The 27,234-nt window shown below is 39.9% G+C and overlaps 2 protein-coding genes across 4 annotated transcripts in view; both read right to left on the bottom strand.

Moving 5' to 3' along the window:
* Positions 1-7,624, bottom strand: part of ptk7b (protein tyrosine kinase 7b) — a 93,092-nt gene extending 85,468 nt beyond the window's left edge. The window contains exon 1 of the mRNA XM_067421475.1: positions 7,312-7,624. Within this exon, the coding sequence (XP_067277576.1) occupies positions 7,312-7,429 (118 nt within the window). The 5' untranslated portion in view covers positions 7,430-7,624. The remainder of the gene's footprint in view (positions 1-7,311) is intronic.
* Positions 7,625-12,226: 4,602 nt separating this feature from the next.
* klc1b (kinesin light chain 1b) overlaps positions 12,227-27,234 on the bottom strand; it is a 43,372-nt gene continuing 28,364 nt past the window's right edge. Inside the window, exons 14-16 of one of the 3 annotated variants that reach the window (XM_067421260.1) lie at positions 21,912-22,036; positions 17,871-17,928; positions 12,227-13,952 (exon numbers count right to left, since the gene is read on the bottom strand). In XM_067421260.1, coding sequence (XP_067277361.1) covers positions 13,878-13,952; positions 17,871-17,928; positions 21,912-22,036 — 258 coding nt within the window. In that variant the 3' untranslated portion in view covers positions 12,227-13,877. Of the gene's footprint in view, positions 13,953-17,870; positions 17,929-21,911; positions 22,037-23,941; positions 24,567-27,234 lie in introns of those variants that run through there. The other 2 variants (XM_067421261.1, XM_067421262.1) reach the window with 2 other exon arrangements.

The raw sequence follows: 27,234 nt of genomic DNA, 5'->3' as shown, positions 1-27,234 counted from the left end.
ATTTGTGAGAATCAACATCCTTTATTCAAATATTATTAAAAGAATTTGTGAGCATATTGGGTAATTGTGTGTTTTATTTGTGATAACGCAGCCAAATTGTGCTATTTTCATGATTTATCAAACTTTTAGGTGGTTCAGACACGATAATATTTAGAGTTTCTATTTATTAAACCAATTTCCTTCATTGCATCAACTCAGTTTTTTTATTGTAATAAACTCAACTTTAAGGCAACCACCAGGGAGATGCTGCGAACCGCCAACGGGAAGATATGTGGATCTCAGAGCATGAGCTGATGGAAATAAAGCCCATGATCCGATCATACACCGATGAACACGCTGTAAAACGCCACGCGTGTGCCATGACGTCAAGCACAATCCTACAGTAATTCAGCTACTAGTAAAATCAGAAATGAGCAGCTCAGATTTTTAGCACTTCAGTAGTTTTTATAGGTTCTTTAAAGTTGTTAAACCCTGATTTTTGCGACCGGCATCATCAGTTCCTATGGGAGTCGGTGATCTTCTCAAACACTGTAGGACCTACAGCTGTGCTTTCCTGTATCTATACTTCCATTGTTAGAGCGAAACAAAAGTTATATTGGATCCAAAACATTCCTTTAACATTCCTTTTAATGAAGTCACTGAGCACACACACACACACTCACTGACTCTCACACACACTGCTCTCGTGCTCCTAACGTCAGCAGAGGTGGCAGCTGTGGCTGAGATGATTGATATCAATTAAAGAAATGAAAACCGGGAGAGATGGAGTGCAATAGCAGTGAAATCTAACAGGAGCACTTACGTCCTCAGCTCAATGAAGACACACACACACACACACACACACACCGTCTGAACTCACTGTCAAACACACACAGACACACACACTCTCTCTCCAACCGAGAGACTGATCTTAGGACAAGAACAACAGACGGATGGCAGTCTGAGAGCGAGAGATAAAGTAATTAAATATAGATATAGTTACAGAGTTTTACACAAGAATACCTGTGAAATCTTGATAAATCAAGAGAAATGCACTGAGCATTGTGTTACCCAAGGGTCATCACACACACACACACACACACACACACTATACGTTGGTGTTGATCACACTATATGCACTTACATGCCGATTACCAACAAAACACACACATCTGATGCAGTTTCACCCACCGCCTGAGGTTCCCACTCATGACTGGGACCACACACACACACACACACACACACACACTTGCAGAACTCCGGAAACTGCATCTCCTGTTCCCTTCATACTGGGTTATTTAAGAAGCTGTACAAGCTGATCTATCTCTCTCTCTCTCTCTCTCTCTCTCTCTCTCTCTCTCTCTCTCTCTCTCTCTCTCTCTCTCTCTCTCTCTCTCTCTCTCACACACACACACACACACACACACACACACACACACACACACACACACACACACACACACACACACACACACTTCTTTAGTGACATTGTTGATCTCTTGTCTAAAAACACACGATGCCAGCGCCACCCATACAAACGGCAAGTCCCGTAACTCTCGTGTGTGTGTGTGTGTGTGTGTGTGTTAGTGCCATTTCTAGCCTTATTTACCTTGATTTAGTCAAAAAAGGTGGCTAAATATCTCATCTTGTTCCAAAGAAACGGTTCTGACTAATTGACCAATCCTGCATTGAGAGAGGATAGGCCCGCCTACCTTATTAACATATGACACAGAAATAAATAAATGTAGAAATACATTTTGAAAAAATATAGTACAACACAACTGATACAAAAAAAGCACAATTAAAAATTATACTTTTTACAAAATTATTTATTTGTATTCATTCATTAATGCATATCTGCATTTATTTATTTCTGAATTTAATTATTTATTTCTTCATTTCTGCATGCATTTATTTCAGTATCTAATTATTTATTCATTCATTTATTTATGTATGTATTTCTATATTTATTTCTTCATATATTTATGTATTCATTTATTTGCGTATTTCTACATTTATTTATTTAATGCTGCATTTACGTATTTATTTATACTTGAGAGATCATCTGTGTTTGAGCATCAGAATCAGACATGTGTGTGATGTTGGGATTGAGAGATTGCGTGAGAAGAGTGTGTGGGGGGGCAGTGTAACACACACACAACACACACACACACACACGTGGATGCCGACAGGCGGGGGAGGGGTGAACACACAGCTGATGTGCTCAGAAGATCACATGACCTTGACAGTCAGTTACACACGCTAGCTTTAATTCAAATCAATTCAGCTTTATTGGCACGACAACCGGGTGAGTTTTCATTTCATGGTGACTTTAAAGAAACACATGATTGAGCCTGAAACCACACACACCAAATCATCCACGCTGATGAGGAACACACACCTGAGCCACAAAACTGAGCTGCTCTGTGTATTCTGACAGCTTTCTATCAGAACCAGCATTAACTTCTGGAGCAGTGTGAGCTCCAGTAGCTCGTCTGTTTGATCGGACCCCACGGGCCAGCCTTCGCTCCCCACGGTCATCAATGAGCCTTGGCCGCCCATGACCCTGTGGCCGGTTCTCCACTGGTCCTTCCTTGGAGCACTTTTGATAGATACTGACCACTGCAGACCGGGAACAGCCCACAAGAGCTGCAGTTTTGGAGATGCTCTGACCCAGTCGTCTAGCCGTCACAATCTGGCCAAACTCGCTCAGATCCTTACGCTTGCCCATTTCTCCTGCTTCACACACATCAACTCTGAGGACTAAATGTTCACTTGCTGCCTAATATAGCCCACCCACTAACAGGAGAGATCATCGGTGTTATTTGAGTTTTTAGTGTAAAGTAATTTATTCCTGAGATCAAAGCTGAGTTTATCATCATTACTCCAGTCTTCAGTGTCACATGACCCTTCACTATCAGTCTAATATGAGGATTTGCTGCTCATTTATTATTTAGCACTATATTTAGTCGCACACAGCACAACGCCTCGCCTCGCTCTCGCTCACTTCCATCTATTCAATCTATTCCTCTACAGTAGTCCAAGGACGCACAGCTTTGTCTCTGGAGTTGTTGAAGCTCACACTGCTATAAATGCTCTTCTGACTCAGTCATTCTGTCTTGTTTCCAGTCCAAACATCTACAAATTCTTAAATCAAGATGCATTTACTAGATCAGTGAAACGACAGGAGATATTTGTTCTTGTTTTCTTAAAAATCAAATCTAAATGAAGTGAGTTTTTACTTTAAACAGGTAAAATGATCTGCCAATGGGGTGAGAAACAAGAAACAAGATTATTTATCATATCAGCTGAAATAAAAGCGCTGTGAGAGTGATTCTCGTGTCGTTCTCGTTGTAGATGTGCTGTTATAACACTCTCTCTCGCGCTTCATCTGCAGACGGGTCACGCTAATCCAATCCCGGCTGGTCAAACCGCGATGTTAATCCCAGACCTCAGAGCAGCTCATATCCAACGAGCGGTTATCCTTCTGTTCCCCGAGACATTACGCCAGGTCCAGACGTCACGATATGGGCATCTGTGTGTGTGTGTGTGTGATGGGTAGGTTTAGGGTGTGTGTGTGTGTGTGTGTGTGTGTGTGTGATGGGTAGGTTTAGGGGCTGTGTGTGTGGGTGTGTGTGTGATGGGTAGGTTTAGGGGCTGTGTGTGTGGGTGTGTGTGTGATGGGTAGGTTTAGGGGCTGTGTGTGTGGGTGTGTGTGTGTGTGATGGGTAGGTTTAGGGGCTGTGTGTGTGGGTGTGTGTGTGATGGGTAGGTTTAGGGGCTGTGTGTGTGGGTGTGTGTGTGTGTGATGGGTAGGTTTAGGGGCTGTGTGTGTGGGTGTGTGTGTGTGTGATGGGTAGGTTTAGGGGGTGTGTGTGTGGGTGTGTGTGTGATGGGTAGGTTTAGGGGCTGTGTGTGTGTGTGTGTGTGTGTGTGTGTGTGTGTGTGTGTGTGTGTGTGTGTGTGTGTGTGTGTGTGTGTGTGTGTGTGTGTGTGTGTGTGTGTGTGTGTGTGATGGGTAGGTTTAGGGGCTGTGTGTGTGGGTGTGTGTGTGTGTGATGGGTAGGTTTAGGGGCAGTGTGTGTGGGTGTGTGTGTGTGTGAGTGTGATGGGTAGGTTTAGGGGCTGTGTGTGTGGGTGTGTGTGTGATGGGTAGGTTTAGGGGCTGTGTGTGTGGGTGTGTGTGTCATAGGATGTTTCAGTTTTGTCTACGCTCTCGTTTGCAGAAGTCAAACGCAAGACCTGCCTTTTCAACGACATCACGCGTGTCAATTAAAGACGGCAAACGATAATTGGTCGGGAAGCAACATGTAGTCTTGTTCCAAGAATTTAGGAGTCAAAATCCAGCCCGGCCTCATTGGCAAACCGTCCCTGTGGCATCGTCTTTGCAAACCACAAAATACGTACCAATAGGTTCATATCGCGACAGTTTCACAGTCAAATGACCACTAGAGGCACTAAAACAGCAGGTCTTTTTTCCATGATTTGTAAACGATTACATTTTGGAGTTTGCGTCACTTAGCCAGCTCCAGATGTTCAGCTTTTCCGACATATTAAGCTCGATAGCTCAGCTGGTACAGATTTGACCTGCGATGCTGAAAGCTCGGGAAAAACGAGTCATGGTAAAAGACGAGTTCAAACACAAGCTAAAATAACACGGACACAATCTTAGTTTTGTCACATTAGCTTTTGTTAACACTATCGGGTCGGTTTAGGGTTTAGTGTGTGTGTGTGTGTGTGTGTGTGTACGTTAAAAAAACCAACGTAACAAAACATGCCAGATTCACACACATCTGTTCCGGAAAAAAATTAAGCTTTAGCGCCACCCAGTGGACATTTCACTGTCGCGATATGCACATATTGGTACGCAATGTGGTTTGCTAAAACACACAGGTACGGTTTTCCACTGAGACCGGGCTGTTAAAATCACATAATCAGACATTCGCCAAAGACTTGTTTGTGAAAAAAGGTTTAGTGCATCAATGTTTACAGATATCGCTGACGAATGCCAATTATCACTAATTTTTTGCAAATGTCAATTTTTAGAACAAAGCTTCAAACCGTTATGAGTCAGTGAATCGATTCATGATTCGGATCGCGAGTCAAACTGCTGAAATCACGAGGCTCAGGCGATCCGAATCATGAATCGATTCACTGACTCACTAACACTCTTCAGGCCTCTTCATAAATGATTGTAGATGAAGGCCTTTCTGAGCCATCGGATTTCAACACTAATATCTTCACACACAAAAACTAACATTCTAACTCTTCCTCTATTTTTCTCTTTCCCTCTCTATCTATTCTAGTTTTTGCTACTCTGAGTAATATCCAGATCTTGGTATTTAGGGCACTTTTAGCGTTTCTTCGCCTCTTCGTGACAGATCGTTCCTGTCCTCCTCAGTTGTAAGTCGCTTTGGATAAAATCGTCTGCTAAATGCATGAATGTAAAGCTGTGTGTGAAGATGAGCGGAGGTCTGACGGCTGGCCAACCACAGGAGGGTCAGTCATTAATGAGAGAACTGTGGGTGAACTAACCCTTTCAAGCATCATCTCTGCGCATTAAATCTATTATAGTTAAAGAATAAGACGTGTTGCCTCTCAAACATCATTCGTCCGTATTTTTGTATATCTTATTTTCTAGTAATAGTCATGATAGCTAACTGTTTCTGAATATTGCTTGATCAAGAATTGATCTAAATAGTGATCTAAATAATTATTACTATAAAAAACATAAGTGTGTGTAAAAGATACATCACAGAGAAACACAAAACCACAATATTGAGCCTTTAGAATATAAATTAGTGCTCAAGCACAATCATGAACAGCAACGACACACACACACACACACACAATCTCACTCTCTCTATCTCTCTCTCTCACACACACACACTCTCTCTCTCTCTCACACACACACACACACTTAATAATAAACAGTAAACAAGTGCACACTAGAGTCAGAACACACAAACACACACACACAATCTCACTCTCTCTATCTCTCTCTCTCACACACACACACTCTCTCTCACACACACACACACACACACACACACACACACACACACATTCTATCTCTCTCACTCACACACACACACTCTCTCTCTCACACACACACACACACACACACACACACACACTCTCTCTCTCTCACACACACACACACACTCACACACACACACACGTTTGTTTTTGTGAATTGTGGGGACATTCCATAGGCATAATGGTTTTTATACTGTACAAACCGTATTTGCTATCCCCTTACACTGCCCCTAAATCTACCCATCACACACACACACACACACACACACACACTGCCCCTGCCCCTAAACCTACCCATCACAGGAAACATTCTGCATTTTTACTTTCTCAAAAAAACATCATTTAGTGTGTTTTTAAGGCCATTTGAATTATGAGGACATTTGATATGTCCTCATAAACCACATTTATAGTGTAATACCAGTGTAATACCCATGTAGTTATACAAATTTGTGTGTATGTTATGGTTTCTTATCAAATATGACTTTCTGTTCAGGACATTGATTTCATCCCTGCAGAGCCACCGGGACTAACTCATGTTGATCAGGCGTTCTGGAGAAATTACATATCAATGCTCCTATATTAGATATTATTATATAATAACTACATAAAGTAAAATGGTATATCAATGCATTCCGTTTTATCTTTCATAATCATAACACAGATGAGATTCACCTTTAAACAAATCCTGAAAACTGATTGGTGAATGAAAAAGAAAAGCCCATTGTTTTTGCCTAAACATGTCATTTCTCATTTTATGTCCGGTGTCTGTGTACACATCATAACATATGAATGTTTAATTCTTATAACAATGTAATGACATGAAAATACTACATCCAAAATACTTTGTTTTCCTGGGTTTAAGGAGGATAAAATCACACTTTTAATCAAAGTCAAAGTCACATTGTATTTCTTTAGCACATACAGATGGCTGAGCCACACCAAAGTGCTTCACAATCAAATGCTGAGTGCAATAAGCAAAGGAAGGCAAAGAAATAATAATAATAATAAATAAGTAGATTAAAATAAAATGAAAAGGGCAACAATACGATAACTGCAGAAGTTAAAATAATGTAAAAGCACATTTGAATGCCGGGGTACTGTAGGCTACTGGCACTTAAAAAGGAGACGCTCATCTCTAATGTTATCTCATGATATACCAAGTCATAACTTCGCTTTATAATCATTAATATGTCATAATTATGATTTACCGAGGCATATTTTGCGGAAGTGGCACTCAGGTAACACGAGCCTGAGCTGTGTGTGTGTGTGTGTGTCCAGGTGAGATGCCCTTACCTTCGGAGCACATCATGAGGAGGGCCAGCATTCGGCCGTCCGGTCCCGGTCTCGTTCTCGGTCTCCGGGTTGTTGTTCTGGAGCTCCTCTCGGTTTCGGTCCCCGGTGATCCGTCCATGTTTTCCGGGGACGCGCAGGTGTAGCTGCGCAGGTCGAACGGCAGAAATGACGGTTCTTCTGTTTCACAACAAACTGAGACGCGAGAGAAGCGCTCCGTGAGTCCGGTAAACGACGGCAGTATTCCCGCTGCGCTCCTCTCGGGATCGGTCTGGAGTCCGTGAGAAACGGCGGCTCACTTTACTCTCTCTCTCTCTCTCTCTCTCTCTCTCTCTCTCTCTCTCTCTCTCTCTCTCTCTCTCTCTCTCTCTCTCTCTCTCTTCCGGTCTCGGCGCGCTCGCTCGTGTCGGTAAACCGGTCCAATGCTGCATCCCGCTGGCCGAACCGGGAACCGCGACCGCGAACAGATTCCACTGATGTGCTTTTCTCTTCACAAAACCGCTGTAGTTAAACTTGATGGTGAGGTGTGAAAATAAAAGTATCATAAAAGCTTGTTTACACCTGCTAGTGGGTGGGATATATTAGGCAGCAAGTGAACATTTAGTCCTCAGAGTTGATGTGTGTGAAGCAGGAGAAATGGGCAAGCGTAAGGATTTGAGCGAGTTTGGCCAGATTGTGACGGCTAGACGACTGGGTCAGAGCATCTCCAAAACTGCAGCTCTTGTGGGCTGTTCCCGGTCTGCAGTGGTCAGTATCTATCAAAAGTGCTCCAAGGAAGGACCAGTGGAGAACCGGCCACAGGGTCATGGGCGGCCAAGGCTCATTGATGACCGTGGGGAGCGAAGGCTGGCCCGTGGGGTCCGATCAAACAGACGAGCTACTGGAGCTCAAACTGCTCCAGAAGTTAATGCTGGTTCTGATAGAAAGCTGTCAGAATACACAGAGCAGCTCAGTTTGAGGCGTATGGACCAGTCAGGGTGACCTCTGACCCCGCCGAAAGCATCAACAGTGGCACGTGAGCATCAGAACTGGACCACGGAGCGATGGAAGAAGGCGGCCTGGTCTGAGGAATCACGTGTTCTTCTACATCACGTGGATGGCCGGGTGTGTGTGCAAGTTAACATACAGGACTTAAAGGATCTGCTGCTAACATTTTGGTGCCAGATACCACAGCACACCTTCAGGGGTCAAATGGAGTCCATTCCTCAATGGGTCAGCAAAAGGGGGACCAACTCAATATTAGGACATAATGTTATGCCTGATCAGTGTGAATATTATAAGCCCATAGTTTGTCTGTAAAGGCCATTAATTGACCTGAGCGTTGACTGCGGCATATAAATAAATCTACCGACAGAAGCAAACCTAGAATGCAATAAAATAAATATTTTCCATAAAAATCAGTTTTTGTCCAAACAGCCGGGAAACAACACACAATGATCTCAGTTTATGTGCATTATTTAATGTTCAAGTTCAAGAGTTTTATTTGTCACACACACAGTTATACAGAATACAACCGGCAGTGAAATGTAGACAGGTCCGCTCCATGGACAGCAAATAACAATTAACAATTAAAGCACAATAAATTATAAAATAGGAATAGGAGAAGGTGCTATATATATACATATGTAGAATTATGAATAAATCAAGTAAAAGAAATAAGAGATGTGGAATAAAATAAGTGAGATAAGTAAACTGGAGACTATAGAAATAAATACGTGGATAACAGAAGTGCAGGAGTGTAATGTGCAAACAGCATTATAATGAGTAGTGACATGAACACAAGAATAAAGTGCAGTGCCATATCAGTGTGTGAGTTTGTTAATACTGAAGTGAGGTGAAGTCACATGTAGTTAAGTGACAGCGTTCAGGAGTCTGATGGCCTGTGGGAAGAAACTCCTCCTGAGTCTCTCAGTTTTGGCCATCAGGCTACGGAAGCGCTTACCAGAAGGCAGCCGGGTGAAGTGGGGGTTGGCCGGGTGATTAATGTCCTTGATGATTTTTGTAGCTCTACCTCTGCATCGTTTGATGTAGATGTCCTGCAGAGACGGGAGAGCTGACCCTGAGATGCGCTCGGACAAGCGCACCACTCTTTGCAGGGCTTTGCAGTCGTGACTGGTGCTGTTACCATACCACGCTGTGATGCACTGAGTTAGTAAACTTTCTATCGCCCCTGAATAGAAAGTTTTCAGGATAGCTGGTGAGACCCGGAATTTCCTCAGCTGGCGCAGGTGGTACAGTCTTTGCCTGGCCTTTTTCACCTGAGACTGGATATGTGCAGTCCAGGTCAGGTCCTCGGAGATGTTCACACCCAGGTATTTGAAGCTGCTCACTCTCTCTACTGGTGTCCCGCTGATCATGAGAGGGGAATATGACCGTTGCTGTCTCTTCCTGAAGTCCACAATCAGTTCTTTGGTCTTGTTCACATTCAGAAGGAGACAGTTGTCTTGGCACCATGATGTCAGTTGCTCCACCTCGTCCAAGTATGCGGTCTCATTGTTGTTGGAAATGAGGCCCAGGACAACAGTATCATCCGCAAACTTGATGACAGAGGTGGAGCTGTGTGTGGACAAACACTCATGCGTGTAGATTATGGATGGTCATGCAAATCCAGATTATTAATGGAATAGTTCCCCCATAAATGAGCCTGACGTTGATCTGCTGACCCAACATGTAGGTGTGTGTGTTTCTTCAGGAGAACACTAATGACGATTTTTAACTCAACCGTTGCTGTGTGTCGGTCATATAATGATATAATGACAACACACACACACACCCTGCTGCTCGTGACGACACACTGATGTCTTAAGACACGAACCGATCGGTTTCTGCCAGAAACACAACAGTATTTGTGTTATTTTTACCTCAGATCAGACGAATCTCATCTAGTGTCCCCATCCGCTATTACTGCCGTCTGATGAGGTCAAACCGGTGTGATCATAGATATATATTATGTAGATTCCTCATTCGGCCGATCCGGGGGGGGGGGGGGGGGGGGGGGTGTTGAAAGTTGGTATGCCAGGTTTTTTTAAAGAATTTTTTGTATGTGTATTGTTATTGGATAATTTATTTATTCCTATCTATCTATCTATCTATCTATCTATCTATCTATCTATCTATCTATCTATCTATCTATCAATCCCTGCTGCTGCTATATTTACCTCGAATCTGTTACAAAACATGTTAAGATATTTATACACCTCATAACGTTATGAAATTTGTGTATAATCATTCGTAAAATTCTAACATAGAGATTATAAAAAGAAAGAAATGAAGTATTGAAACCGCCAATATGCGCCAGATTCACTGTTTTAGTGAGCACTTAAATCGTTCATTCATCCAATTCGTTCAAAAGTCAGATTAATTTAGGCAGAAAACAAACACCGATGTGAATACTTTTGTCATTGTTAATTACAGACACTATTGAAAAATTTACTAGCAAAACAGACGGCTGCTTTTATAACTTATACTGATAGTTTTTATATAGCTAAATACATTGCAATTAATTAGCTAGCTAAATATTTTATGTCATGAGTACTTAGATATTACACGATATTCTCATACCTCATTCTCAGTACATGCTTTAATTATTTTTTGCATCCCTCTCTGACCAGCAGTTAAATATAGTCCACTGTGCAGTGTTTCTCTTCATTTTTGTCGCTACCGTTACCGCCTGATATGAGGTAAAAATAACACAAATACTGTTGTGTTTCTCTCAGAAACCGATCGGTTCGTGTCTTCAGACATCAGTGTGTCGTCACGAGCAGCAGGGTGTGTGTGTGTGTGTCTGTGTGTGTGTGTGTGTGTTTTTGCTCTCATAGAATTGTTCCCCATTCACATCATTATATGACCGACACAGATGTTTTTTGGGGGAAGTTACAACTTTGGTTTTCAAAAATGTTCTTTTAAAAAATGCACACAATTAAAGATATTCAAATGTCAACTTCATTTGGTTTTGATTTTATGTGGTTATCTTTAAGTAAAAAATATGACTTTATAAAAAGAAATTTGATCATTAAAGTAGTTAAAATAGGTCAATTACCTTTAACATTTCAAACGGGTCTGATTCGGATTCTGTTAGACGGTCAGTGCAACTCAGATCAACTTACGCCTAACCTGGGGTAAACTGAGCCACACTTTTTTTTTTTAAATAAAAAGACTGATCATTTAAAATGATAGATCCTGAAATGACTTTAGACAGTCCATTTATATCTTGAGGACCACATAACTAAAAAAAAAACAAGAGGCTCATCTTACCCCATTGTCCCCGACAGAATTCTAGAACTGACCTTCTAACTCTAAACTCTAGGGCTGCGCAATATATCGAAATATCGCTAATGTATCGCATATGGAAACGGCACGCAATATCTGAATGATTTTAATAGGCTACTTCAACATTGTCATAAAGTGTACGTTAAAGGTCGAAGCTGCGACACAGAGCAGAGAATAGACTAGCTCATGAGTGTTTCTTATGGGACTTGCCTGATGTTAGAAAGAGTTAATAAACGCAATAGCTTACGAAAAACAAACTCACGCTGTCTGACACACACACACACACACACACACACACACACCGAAACGTGCACAAGTCACTTCTCTGAGAGCGCGCGATCCCTTCAGTTCACTTCTTTTGTTTGTTTACATTGATGTTAAAATTATATTGTCAGATTTGTGACATTAATTTTTGCTAAAACGCTGCCGGTCACTTTCAGAAGTTGTAGCGACGCTTTCTTTTCTCAGAAAGAATGTCAAACACATAAATGGTCTCGTTCTCAGTTTTTAATATAATAATAATAATAATTTAAAAAGATTTTACACACTAATAGCAAAATCGCATTTTTCTTCAATATCGCACAGCCCTTCTCTACATTATACAATGAGAAATGTTTTAAATGAAGTAAAATAATCTTGGACAGGAGTGTTAAAATTGGCACATTTTATTATTGTCTTGAGAATATTATTTTCTCAGCCCGTAACAGAAACAAACAGCTTTAGATGAAGAACACACTCCTCAAAAAACAATATGACCTCGGATATCAGAAACATAATCTCAAAGAGCAGCGGCTTTGGTCGACAGTTTTAACAACACAAGAGGAAAAGTTCAATCACACAGTACATGCAGTGGCGTATCACTAATATCACTAATATATCACTAATATCACTAATATATCACTAATATCATCATCATCATCTCAAAGTAACAAAGGCATTTCTCCCAGATTGAGATGCTCATCTTTAGTGTTTCTAAAATACACAAACTGAGGATTATCTGTAATATTTACACCATAAACATTCATAGGTCATGAGGTCCTGTAACCATAAATCTGTTTCATTATTCAAGCACTGACTGGACAACATTAGCACAACACAGAAACCTGAACGAGTTGATATATAAAGATAATAATAACCCACACTTATATATGAATATATGACATACCCTGATCCCAACCGTCTGTACAGTGTTATAATATTCATATCATCAGAGACACTCATCTGGAAACACACGCAGCTAAACATGACTGAGCTCAGAGCTGTTGTGTGGAGGCGTCTGATTATTACAGAGATTTCGTTTCTGTAGATAAACCTGATATCTGTGCTGCACATTATGAACATATGAGCTGATTATTCATGATATATTGACCTTTCTGAGACGCAGCGTCAGCCTGAGAGTCTATGTGTGTGTCTGAGTCTGTCGGAGTGTGTGTGTGTGTGTTTCTGAGTGTTTGTATGTGTCTGAGTCTGTCGGAGTGTATGTGTGTGTGTGAGTGCTTGTGAGTTTATGAGTGTGTGTCTGGGTCTGTCGGAGAGTGTGTGTTGTGTGTGTGTGTTTCTGAGCGTTTGTATGTGTCTGAGTCTGTCGGAGTGTATGTGTGTGTGTGAGTGCTTGTGAGTTTATGAGTGTGTGTCTGGGTCTGTCGGAGAGTGTGTGTTGTGTGTGTGTGTTTCTGAGTGTTTGTATGTGTCTGAGTCTGTCGGAGTGTATGTGTGTGTGTGAGTGCTTGTGAGTTTATGAGTGTGTGTCTGGGTCTGTCGGAGAGTGTGTGTCTGAGTGTGTGTGTGTGTGTCTGAGTGTGTGTGTGTGTTGGTGTGTCTGAGTCTGTCGGAGTGTGTGTGTGTGTGTGTGTGTGTGTCTGAGTCTGTCGGAGTGTGTGTGTGTGTTTGTGTGTGTGTGTGTGTGTGTGTGAGTCCCCTGAAAACTGTCGACATTTTAAGCATCCTCCACACAGGCTGCTGCTGATTATTATTGTGCGATCTTCATTATTTGTGCGCTGCACATTCTCTTACATTCTATTTTCATAATGAGTTTATAATGAGTTTTAAAATCCCCCATAAAGGATGAAAGGAACCCTCAGCTCATAAACACACACAACTCCTCATCTCCAGTGAAGTCTCATGTAAACAAAACTCCAGTGTTTAACAGTTTCTGACTCATCATTAGTCATCATTCTGTGTGTGTGTGTGTGTGTGTGTGTGTGTGTGTGTGTGTGTGTGTGTGTGTGTGTGTGTGTGTGTGTGTGTGTGTGTGTGTGTGTGTGTGTGTGTGTGTAGCATAGTGGTGGTTGAGGACAGGTTTAGCGGCTGTTGTACAGATCCACGTTACTGGAGCTCAAACCTCGACTGTCTCTCAGCTGTCTTCCGCCCAGATTCTGAAAACAAACATAAAACACACAACATGGTTATATATAAAAATATTATCTGTTATATCATCTGTCTGTTATATTATCTGTCTGTTATATCATCTGTCGGTTATATCATCTGTCGGTTATATCATCTGTCAGTTATATCATCTGTCTGTTATATCATCTGTCTGTTATATTATCTGTCTGTTATATTATCTGTCTGTTATATTATCTGTCTGTTATATCATCTGTCTGTTATATCATCTGTCTGTTATATCATCTGACTGTTATATTATCTGTCTGTTATATCATCTGTCTGTTATATCATCTGTCTGTTATATCATCTGACTGTTATATCATCTGACTGTTATATCATCTGTCTGTTATATCATCTGTCTGTTATATCATCTGACTGTTATATCATCTGTCTGTTATATTATCTGTCAGTTATATCATCTGTCTGTTATATTATCTGTCAGTTATATTATCTGTCAGTTATATCATCTGTCTGTTATATCATCTGTCTGTTATATCATCTGACTGTTATATCATCTGACTGTTATATCATCTGTCTGTTATATCATCTGTCTGTTATATCATCTGACTGTTATATCATCTGTCTGTTATATTATCTGTCAGTTATATCATCTGTCTGTTATATTATCTGTCGGTTATATCATCTGTCTGTTATATCATCTGTCAGTTATATCATCTGCCGGTTATATTATCTGTCTGTTATATTATCTGTCTGTTATATTATCTGTCTGTTATATTATCTGTCAGTTATATTATCTATCTGTTATATAATCTGACTGTTATATTATCTGTCTGTTATATTATCTGTCTGTTATATCATCTGTCAGTTATATCATCTGCCGGTTATATTATCTGTCTGTTATATTATCTGTCTGTTATATTATCTATCAGTTATATTATCTGTCTGTTATATAATCTGTCAGTTATATTATCTGTCTGTTATATTATCTGTCTGTTATATTATCTGTCTGTTATATCATCTGTCAGTTATATCATCTGCCGGTTATATTATCTGTCTGTTATATTATCTGTCTGTTATATTATCTGTCTGTTATATTATCTATCAGTTATATCATCTGACTGTTATATAATCTGTCAGTTATATCATCTGTCTGTTATATAATCTGTCAGTTATATCATCTGACTGTTATATTATCTGACTGTTATATTATCTGTCAGTTATATCATCTGACTGTTATATTATCTGTCTGTTATATTATCTGTCAGTTATATTATCTGTCAGTTATATTATCTGACTGTTATATTATCTGTCTGTTATATCATCTGTCAGTTATATTATCTGTCAGTTATATTATCTGTCAGTTATATTATCTGACTGTTATATTATCTGTCTGTTATATCATCTGTCAGTTATATCATCTGCCGGTTATATTATCTGTCTGTTAAATTATCTGTCTGTTATATTATCTGTCAGTTATATTATCTGTCTGTTATATTATCTGTCTGTTATATTATCTGTCAGTTATATTATCTGTCAGTTATATTATCTGTCGGTTATATCATCTGCCGGTTATATTATCTGTCTGTTATATTATCTGTCAGTTATATTATCTGTCAGTTATATTATCTGTCTGTTATATTATCTGTCTGTTATATTATCTGTCTGTTATATTATCTGTCTGTTATATCATCTGCCGGTTATATTATCTGTCTGTTATATTATCTGTCTGTTATATTATCTGTCTGTTATATCATCTGTCTGTTATATTATCTGTCTGTTATATCATCTGCCGGTTATATTATCTGTCTGTTATATTATCTGTCAGTTATATTATCTGTCAGTTATATTATCTGTCTGTTATATTATCTGTCAGTTATATCATCTGCCGGTTATATTATCTGTCTGTTATATTATCTGTCTGTTATATTATCTGTCAGTTATATTATCTGTCTGTTATATTATCTGTCTGTTATATTATCTGTCAGTTATATTATCTGTCTGTTATATTATCTGTCTGTTATATTATCTGTCTGTTATATAATCTGTCAGTTATATCATCTGACTGTTATATTATCTGTCTGTTATATTATCTGTCTGTTATATCATCTGTCAGTTATATCATCTGCCGGTTATATTATCTGTCTGTTATATTATCTGTCAGTTATATTATCTGTCTGTTATATTATCTGTCTGTTATATTATCTGTCAGTTATATTATCTGTCTGTTATATTATCTGTCTGTTATATTATCTGTCTGTTATATAATCTGTCAGTTATATCATCTGACTGTTATATTATCTGTCTGTTATATTATCTATCAGTTATATTATCTGTCTGTTATATCATCTGTCTGTTATATTATCTGTCTGTTATATTATCTGTCTGTTATATCATCTGTCAGTTATATAATCTGTCTGTTATATTATCTGTCTGTTATATTATCTGTCTGTTATATCATCTGTCTGTTATATCATCTGTCTGTTATATCATCTTTCTGTTATATCATCTGTCTGTTATATTATCTGTCTGTTATATTATCTGTCTGTTATATTATCTGTCTGTTATATCATCTGTCAGTTATATCATCTGTCTGTTATATTATCTGTGTTATATTATCTGTCTGTTATATTATCTGTCTGTTATATCATCTGTCTGTTATATCATCTTTCTGTTATATCATCTGTCTGTTATATTATCTGTCTGTTATATTATCTGTCTGTTATATCATCTGTCTGTTATATCATCTGTCAGTTATATCATCTGCCGGTTATATTATCTGTCTGTTATATTATCTGTCAGTTATATTATCTGTCGGTTATATTATCTGTCTGTTATATTATCTGTCTGTTATATTATCTATCAGTTATATTATCTGTCTGTTATATCATCTGTCTGTTATATTATATGTCAGTTATATCATCTGACTGTTATATTATCTGTCTGTTATATCATCTGTCTGTTATATTATATGTCAGTTATATCATCTGACTGTTATATTATCTGTCTGTTATATCATCTGTCTGTTATATCATCTGTCAGTTATATCATCTGTCTGTTATATTATCTGTCTGTTATATTATCTGTCAGTTATATTATCTGTCGGTTATATTATCTGACTGTTATATTATCTGTCAGTTATATTATCTGTCTGTTATATTATCTGTCTGTTATATTATCTGTCAGTTATATTATCTGTCAGTTATATTATCTGTCAGTTATATTATCTGTCTGTTATATTATCTGTCAGTTATATTATCTGTCGGTTATATTATCTGTCTGTTATATTATCTGACTGTTATATTATCTGTCAGTTATATTATCTGTCTGTTATATTATCTGTCAGTTATATTATCTGTCAGTTATATTATCTGTCGGTTATATTATCTGTCTGTTATATTATCTGTCTGTTATATTATCTGTCAGTTATATTATCTGTCTGTTATATTATCTGTCGGTTATATTATCTGTCTGTTATATTATCTGTCTGTTATATTATCTGTCAGTTATATTATCTGTCTGTTATATTATCTGTCTGTTATATTATCTGTCAGTTATATTATCTGTCGGTTATATTATCTGTCGGTTATATTATCTGTCTGTTATATTATCTGTCTGTTATATTATCTGTCAGTTATATTATCTGTCTGTTATATTATCTGTCGGTTATATTATCTGTCTGTTATATTATCTGTCTGTTATATTATCTGTCAGTTATATTATCTGTCTGTTATATTATCTGTCTGTTATATTATCTGTCAGTTATATTATCTGTCGGTTATATTATCTGTCGGTTATATTATCTGTCTGTTATATTATCTGTCAGTTATATTATCTGTCTGTTATATTATCTGTCTGTTATATTATCTGTCAGTTATATTATCTGTCGGTTATATTATCTGTCGGTTATATTATCTGTCTGTTATATTATCTCTCTGTTATATTATCACCTGGTAGGGCTCATCATTCGTCTTGTTCAGGAAGTTGAGTGATGCTGCACGCTTCATTCTGTAGAGAAAAAACACCAATAAATACCTAAAAGCATAGGGTTGTTGGGTGTGTTCATACGTGTTGTTGTGTGTGTTGCGTGTTCATGTTGTCATCTGTGTTCATTCGTATTGTTGTGGGTGTTGCATGTTCATGTTGTGTGTCTTCATACATGTTGTTGTGTGTAATAGGGTTGTCGTGTGTGTTCATACGTGTTGTTGTGTGCTGCGTGTCATAGGGTTGTTGTGTGTGTTCATACGTGTTGTTGTGTGTGTTGCATGTTGAAACGTGTTGTTGTGTGCTGCGTGTCATAGGGTTGTTGTGAGTGTTGCGTGCTCATGTTGCCATGTGTGTTCATTTGTATTTTTGTGGGAGTTGCGTGTTCATGTTGTGTGGGTTCATATGTGTTGTTGTGTGTTCATACGTGTTGTTGTGTGTGTTGCATGTCTTCATACGTGTTGTGTGTTCATATATGTTGTTGTGTATTACATGTATTCGTGCGTGTTATGTGTTGCGTGTGTTCATACGTCATTGTGTATTGCATGTGTTCATACGTGTTGTGGGTTGCGTGTGTTCATACGTGTTCTTGTGTATTTCATGTGTTTATACGTGTTGTATGTTGCATGTGTTCATACGTGTTGTGTGTTGTTTGTGTTCATACGTGTTGTTGTGTGTTGCATGTGTTCATACGTGCTGTGTTTTGTGTGTGTTCATACGTGTTGTATGTTGCATGTGTTCATAGGTGTTGTGTTGCATGTGTTCATACATGCTGTGTGTTGTGTTCATATGTGTTGTGTGCATACATGTTGTGTGTTGCATGTGTTCATACGTGTTGTGTATTGCATGTGTTCATACGTGTTCTTGTGTATTTCATGTGTTTATACGTGTTGTATGTTGCATGTGTTCATACGTGTTATGTATTACATGTGTTCATACGTGTTGTGTGTTGTTTGTGTTCATACGTGTTGTTGTGTATTGCATGTGTTCATACGTGTTGTGTGTTGTTTGTGTTCATACGTGTTGTTGTGTGTTGCATGTGTTCATACATGCTGTGTTTTGTGTGTGTTCATACGTGTTGTATGTTGCATGTGTTCATACATGCTGTGTGTTGTGTTCATATGTGTTGTGTGCATACATGTTGTGTGTTGCATGTGTTCATACGTGTTGTGTATTGCATGTGTTCATACGTGTTCTTGTGTATTTCATGTGTTTATACGTGTTGTATGTTGCATGTGTTCATAGGTGTTATGTATTGCATGTGTTCATACGTGTTGTTGTGTATTGCGTGTGTTCATACGTGTTCTTGTGTATTGTATGTGTTCATACATGTTGTTTGTTGCGTGTTCATACGTGTTCTTGTGTATTTCATGTGTTTATCCGTGTTTTAGGTTGCATGTGTTCATACGTATTGTTTTGTATTGTGTGTGTTCATACGTGTTGTGTGTTGTATGTGTTCATATGTGTTGTGTGTTGCATGTGTTCATACATGTTGTGTGCATACATGTTGTGTGTTGCATGTGTTCATTTGTGTTGTGTGTTGCATGTGTTCATAACTGTTGTGTATTGCATGTGTTCATACGTGTTGTCGTTTGTTGCGTGTGTTTATACGTGTTCTTGTGTATTTCATGTGTTTATACGTGTTGTATGTTGCATGTGTTTATACGTGTTGTGTATTGTGTGTGTTCATACGTGTTCTTGTGTATTTCATGTGTTTATACGTGTTGTATGTTGCATGTGTTTATACGTGTTGTGTATTGTGTGTGTTCATACGTGTTGCATGTGTTCATACGTGTTGTGTGTTGCATGTGTTCATACGTGTTCTTGTGTATTGTATGTGTTCATACGTGTTCTTGTGTATTGTATGTGTTCTTGTGTATTGTATGTGTTCATACGTGTTCTTGTGTATTGAATGTGTTTATCCGTGTTGTATGTTGCATGTGTTCATACGTGTTGTGTTGCATGTGTTCATACATGTTGTGTGTTGTGTTCATACGTGTTGTGTTCATACATGTTGTGTGCTGTGTCCATACGTGTTGTGTTCATACATGTTGTGTTCATACATGCTGTGTGTTGTTTTCATACGTGTTGTGTTCATACATGTTGTGTGTTGTGTTCATACGTGTTGTGTGATGTGTGCATACATGTTATGTGTGTTGCATGTGTTCATCCGTGTTGTGTTCATACTAGGGCCGGGACTTTAACGCGTTAATTAAGATTAATTAATTACGTAACTTTAACGCGTTAATTAATTACGCAAAAAAAAAAAAAAAATTAACCGCATTTATTTTTGCACCGCGGAACGTTTTTCAATTAATCAGTTTCGACGGACCGATTATACTGGAACACCAACTAGCGCGACAACTACAACAACAAACCATGGGTGCGTCTCAATCCGCTCCCTAGTTCAGTAGTCAGGGCACTGATCAGGGAGTCAGCCCATTGACTTATGTCTTGATCAGTGCCCTGACTAGTGAACTAGGGAGCTGATTGAGACGCAGGGCATGCGTGAACATGAACGAAGAAGCTGATGAGACCGCTTTGCTCGGCCCCGTGGATGGGAAATTTTGTTTTAAAAAACGAAAGAATGGAAGCGTCGTCAAGAGCATGGTAGTGAGCAAGCTATACAACAAGGAATTTGCGTATCACCGCAGCACATCGAGCATCAAATATCACAAATATGCTTTTGCTTAACTTAATGGCAAACATTGCACTGGTCTGCTGGACTGAAATAAATAAACAATATTTTGTTGATTAAGCTTATGTTTTCAGTAATTATTCAATGGTATACTAAAAATACATGTGAAAAATTACTTCTCATTGTTCTCAGGTCAAATATTTATATGCGATTAAAATGCGATTAATTTCGATTAATTAATTACAAAGCCTCTAATTAATTAGATTAATTTTTTTAATCGAGTCCCGGCCCTAGTTCATACATGTTGTGTGTGTTCATACAGTGCCTTGCAAAATTATTCGGCCCCTTAAGTTAACCCTTTGTAGCGCCCCCTTTTGCTGCGATCACAGCTGTGAGTCTCTTGGGGTTTGTCTCTATCAGGTCTGCTCATCGAGAGACTGAAATGTTTGCCCAATCCTCCTGCAGAACAGCTGGAGCTCAGTGAGGTCGGATGGAGAGCGTTTGTGAACAGCAGTTTTCAGCTCTTTCCACAGATCCTCGACTGGATTCAGGTCTGGACTTTGGCTTGGCCGTTCTGACACCTGGATATGGTTATTTTTGAACCGTTCCATTGGAGATTGTGCTTTATGTTTTGGATCATTGTCTTGTTGGAAGACAAATCTCCGTCCCAGTCTCAGGTCTTTTGCAGACTCCATCAGGTCTTCTTCCAGAATGGTCCTGTATTTGGCTCCATCCATCTTCACATCAATGTTAACCATCTTCCCTGTCCCTGCTGAAGAAAAGCAGCCCCACACCATGATGCTGCCGCCACCATGTCTGACAGTGGGGATGGTGTGTGTTCAGGGGGATGAGCTGTGGTGCTTTTACACCAAACATAACGGTTGGCATTGTTGCCAAAAAGTTGAATTTTGGTTTCCTCTGACCAGAGCACCTTCTTCCACATGTTTGGTGTGTCTCCCAGGGGGCTTGTGGCAAACTTTAAACTACACTTTTTATGGATATCTTTAGAAATGTCTTTCTTCTTGCCACTCTTCCAGAAAGGCCAGATGTGTGCAGTATCCGACTGATTGTTGTCCTGTGGACCGAGTCTCCCACCTCAGCTGTAGATCTCTGCAGTTCCTCCAGAGGGATCATGGGCCTCTTGGCTGATCTCTGATCAGTCTTCTCCTTGTATGAGCTGAACGTTTAGAGGGCCGAATACTTTCGCAAGGCACTGTACATGTTGTGTGTGTGTGTTGTGTGTTCATACGTGTTGTTGTGTGTGTGTGTTTTGTGTTCATACGTGTTGTTGTGTGTGTGTTTATGTTTTGTGTGTGTGTGTGTTGTGTGTTCATACATGTGGTTGTGTGTGTGTGTTTTGTGTTCATACGTGTTGTTGTGTGTGTCTGGAGGTCCGTTGCCCTGCAGTTTCTTCACCAGCATCTCGCTGCTCCTGCGGAGAACATCTCTGAGGCGACCGATGGAGCCGCTGCGCTGCATTGCGCCACTGCCATCCTACACACACACACACACACACACACACTCAATACACTGCACTGGACAACACACACTCAATGCACTGCACAACACACACACTCGGTCTGGGTCTAGCGTGCTTAGCATGCACACACTGCTGTATGTGATTTTCTTCCTCTTGTTTTCCAGCACAAATATCTAAACATCCTTAAATAAAGAAACATTTACCGGAGAAGACAAATGAATGAAGATATTAAGACTTGCTTGTTTGTGCTTACAACTAGAACAAATATCTACCAATGGAGTCAGAAAAATCATCCTAATTTACACTGCAAAAAAATGCTCTTCTTCCTCAGTCATTCTGTCTTGTTTCTCGTCTAAATATCTAACAATTCTTAAATCAAGATGCATTTACTAGATCAGTAAAACGACATAAGATATTACTACTTGTTTTGTTGAAAATCAAATCTAAATGAAGTGAGTTTTGCTTAAAACAGGCAAAATGATCTGCCAATGGGGTGAGGAGTATAATCTGATTTCTGATCGGGACGGAAACAAGAAACAAGATTTCAAACAGAAATAAGATTATTCTCCTCACCCCATTGGCAGATCATTTTGGCAGTTTTAAGCAAAAACTCACTTCATTTAGATATTTTCCCCCAGAAAACAAAAACAAATATCTTCTGTCGTTTTACTGATCTAGTAAATGCATCTTTATTTAAGAATTGTTAGATATTTTAGACTGGAAACAAGAAAGAAATACTGAGTAAGAAGAGCATTTTTTGCAGTGTAAAGGTGAAAACTGACTCTATTGATTCTTATCGTTTCTCTTCTTCAGTAATTGCGTTTTGATTTAAGGATGTTTGATATTTGTGCTGGAAAACACAGAAACACTGAGGAAGAAGAGGATCAGTTTCACCGTTACGGCTTTAAACAGGATTGATTTTTGAGTATTAGAAAACACACAAACTGTTTATATGCAGATAACACCCAGAAAAATGAAAGAAGCAGCAACAGTCAAATGTACATTATTAAACCGTTTCATCGTTTATTAAATAACATTCAAGCACTTGATCTCAATATAAAAACAGACCAACATTATTAAACATGCACTGATATAGAATCATGAGAACGTTCAGAAAGAAATGAAACCTTTATTGAGGATAACACAAACATCACAATAAAGTGGAGTAATACGTTCATATATATTTATTTGTAGATCTACTCACTATGAAGAGCCAAAACCATCAATAAATAATCAGCACGGCATAAACACGTCAGTGACCAAGAGAACGGGACAAACGTTTGTTCGTTTTATACTGCATCACCATCATCGAGTGTGTGTGTGTGTGTGTGTGTGTGTGTGTGTTTGGAATGATCAAACTATCATTGTCAGTGAAAATGAGTAAATAAACTTCGCACTCAAGATTGAGTCGAGCGAATGTTTGAAATCTCTAAACACTGACGTCTGTTGTTCCCTTTACAGGTGTGTGTGTGTGTGTGTGTGTGTGTGTCTCACGGCCGCTGATAAACACACACGAGATCCAAGATCATTTCTCATTAGTATAATTAGCTGAAATATGACATCTATGATTGACAGAAGCACAACACACTGCAAAAAATGCTCTTCTCTCTTAGTATTTCGTGTCTTGTTTCTAGTCAAAATATCTCAAATTCTTCCATTAAGAAGTATTTACTAGACAAGCAAAAGTAATTGTCTTGTTTTGGGGAAAATAACTAAATGAAGAGAGTTTTTGCTTAAAATAAGATAAATAATCTGCCAATGGGGTGAGAAAAATAATCTTGTTTTCTGTTTGAATTAAGATTATTTTTCTCACCCCATTGGCAGATTATTTATCTTATTTTAAGCAAAAACTCTCTTCATTTAGTTATTTTCCCCAAAACAAGACAATTACTTTTGCTTGTCTAGTAAATACTTCTTGTTTTAAGAATTTTTAGATGTTTGGACTAGAAACAAGACAGAAATACTGAGGAAGAAGAGCATTTTTTGCAGTGTGTTTTGAACCCCACGGCAAGCGTTAATACTGCAGTAAACACTGTAGTTCGGCTTTGATAGGTGTGTCACACACGTCTTCAAGCCACATCAAAACATCATTTATCATATATTACAAAAAAAAAAATCAAGTTTCAAGGTTTCTGTGAAACACAATGATTGACCAGAAGCCGTTCAAAACCGTCGAATGGAGAAAAAGAGCAAAACCCATCAGAATAGAGTTCAGTCTGAGAGTTCATCAGCGACGTCACAGGAGTGTGGAGATCAGCCATTGACGGATCAGAGACGAGAGAGAGACGGAAAGCAGAAGCAGAGGAAGAGAAGAAGAGCAAAAACAGAGGGAAAAAAAGAAAAGAAGAGCAGAGAAAGACGAGAGAGCCCAACCAGAGGAAGAGAAGAAGAGCAGAATGAAGAGAAGAAGATCAGAATGCAGAGAGAGACGCCGCTCTGGAGGCCGGAGGACTAAAGGACGCCCCCTATGGCGGAGGATGAGGAGAACACGTCACTTCCTGTGTGAGGAGGAAGAAGGTGAAGAAACTCTTGATGGCGTTATGCCTGATGAAGAGAGAGAGAGAGAGAGAGAGAGAGAGACAGCACACCATTAAGAGCTCATTAAAAACACGTGTGGGCTGTCTGTGTGTCTGTCTGTGTGTCTGTCTGTCTGACTGTGTATGTCTGACTGTGTTGTGTGTCTGACTGTCTGTCTGTGTGTCTGTCTGACTGTGTGTCTGTCTGACTGTCTGTCTGTCTGACTGTCTGTCTGTGTCTGACTGTGTGTCTGTCTGACTGTGTGTCTGTCTGACTGTCTGACTGTGTGTATGTCTGTCTGTAAGTCTGTCTGTCTGACTGACTGTGTGTCTGTCTGTCTGTCTGACTGTGCGTCTGTCTGACTGTGTGTGTCTGACAGTGTGTATGTGTGTCTGACTGTGTGTCTGACTGTATGTCTGTCTGTCTGTGTGTCTGAATGACTGACTGTCTGTCTGTGTGTCTGTCTGTGTGTGTCTGACTGTCTGTGTCTGACTGAATGTCTGTCTGACTGTGTGTGTGTCTGACTGTCTGTCTGTCTGACTGAATGTATGTCTGTCTGACTGTGTGTGTCTGTCTGTCTGACTGTGTGTGTCTGTCTGACTGTCTGTCTGTCTGTGTGTGTCTGACTGACTGTCTGACTGTCTGTCTGTCTGTCTGTCTGTGTCTGTCTGTCTGTGTGTGTCTGACTGTCTGACTGTGTGTGTCTGTCTGTGTCTGACTGAATATCATTCTGTCTGACTGTCTTTCTGACTGTATGTGTCTGACTGAATGTCTGTCTGTCTGACTGTCTGTCTTTCTGTGTGTGTGTGTGTGTGTGTGTGTGTGTGTCTGTGTGTCTATCTGTCTGTGTCTGATCATCTGTCTGTCTGTCTGTCTGTCTGTCTGTGTGAGTGTCTGTCTGTCTGTCTGTCTGTCTGTCTGTCTAAGTGTATGTCTGTCTGTCTGAGTGTCTGTCTGACTGTCCATGCGTCTGACTGTTTGTGTGTCTGTCTGTCTGTCTGTTTGAGGTCTGTCTGTCTGAGTGTCTGTCTATCTGTCTGTCTGAGTGTCAGTCTGTCTGTCTGTGTCTGTCTGAGTGTGTCTTTCTGAGGTCTGTCTGTCTGAGTGTCTGTCTGTCTGAGTGCCTGTCTGAGTGTCTGTCTCTCTGAGTGTATGTCTGTCTGTCTGACTGTCTGTCTGAGTCTGTGTCTGACTGCGTGTGTCTGACTGTGTGTGTGTCTGACTGTCTGACTGTGCGTGTGTGTGTGTATCTGACTGTGTGTGTGTGTGTGTGTGTGTCTGACTGTCTGTGTGTCTGACTGTGTCTGTGTCTGTCTGACTGTGTCTCTGTCTGACTGTGCGTGTGTGTGTGTGTGTATCTGACTGTGTGTGTGTGTGTGTGTGTGTGTGTCTGACTGTCTGTGTCTGACTGTCTGTGTGTCTGACTGACTGTGTCTGTGTCTGACTGTGTCTGTGTCTGACTGTGTCTGTCTGTCTGACGGTGTCTGTCTGTCTGACGGTGTCTCTGTCTGACTGTGTCTCTGTCTGACTGTGTCTCTGACTGTGTGTCTGACTGTGTGTCTGACTGTGTCTCTGATTGTGTGTCTGACTGTGTGTCTGACTGTGTCTCTGACTGTGTCTCTGACTGTGTCTCTGACTGTGTCTCTGACTGTGTCTCTGACTGTGTGTCTGACTGTGTGTCTGACTGTGTCTCTGACTGTGTCTCTGACTGTGTCTCTGACTGTGTCTCTGACTGTGTCTCTGACTGTGTTTCTGACTGTGTGTCTGACTGTGTGTGTGTCTGACTGACTGACTGACTATGTGTGTGTCTGACTGTGTGTGTCTGTCTGACTGTGTGTGTCTGTGACTGTTTATCTGTCTGACTGTGTGTGTGTGTGTGTGTCTGACTGTGTGTGTGTGTGTGTGTCTGTCTGACTGTGTGTGTCTGTGACTGTTTATCTGTCTGACTGTGTGTCTGACTGACTGTGTGTCTGACTGTGTCTGTCTGACTGTATGTCTGACTGACTGTGTATGTGTCTGTCTGACTGTGTCTCTGTCTGACTGTGTCTCTGTCTGACTTTCTGACTATGTGTGTGTCTGACTGACTGTGTGTGTGTCTGACTGACTGACTGACTGTATGTGTCTGACTATGTGTGTGTCTGAATGTGTGTATGACTATGTGTCTGACTGTGTGTGTCTGACTGTGTGTGTGTCTACACTGTGTGTGTCTGACTGTGTGTGTGTCTGACTATGTGTCTGACTGTGTGTGTGTCTGACTATGTCTGTCTGACTGTGTGTGTCTGACTGTTTGTCTGTGTCTGACTGTGTGTGTGTCTGTCTGACTGTGTGTGTGTCTGTCTGACTGTGTGTCTGTCTGTCTGACTGTGTGTCTGTCTGTCGGACTGTGTGTGTGTGTGTGTGTGTGTCTGACTGTCTGTGTCTGACTGTGTGTGTGTGTGTGTGTGTGTCTGACTGTCTGTGTCTGACTGTCTGTGTCTGACTGCGTGTGTGTCTGACTGCGTGTGTGTCTGACTGCCTGTCTGACTGTGTGTCTGGCTGTGTGTCTGGCTGTGTGTCTGCCTGTGGGTCTCACTACCTGTGTGTCTGACTGCCTGTGTGTCTGACTGACTGTGTGTCTGACTGACTGTGTGTGTGTGTCTGACTGCCTGTGTCTGACTGCCTGCGTGTCTGACTGACTGTGTGTCTGACTGACTGT

Source organism: Pseudorasbora parva, chromosome 17 (genome assembly GCF_024679245.1).
Source record: "Pseudorasbora parva isolate DD20220531a chromosome 17, ASM2467924v1, whole genome shotgun sequence".
Classification (NCBI taxonomy): domain Eukaryota; kingdom Metazoa; phylum Chordata; class Actinopteri; order Cypriniformes; family Gobionidae; genus Pseudorasbora; species Pseudorasbora parva.
This window is presented reverse-complemented; position numbering and strand designations above follow the sequence as displayed.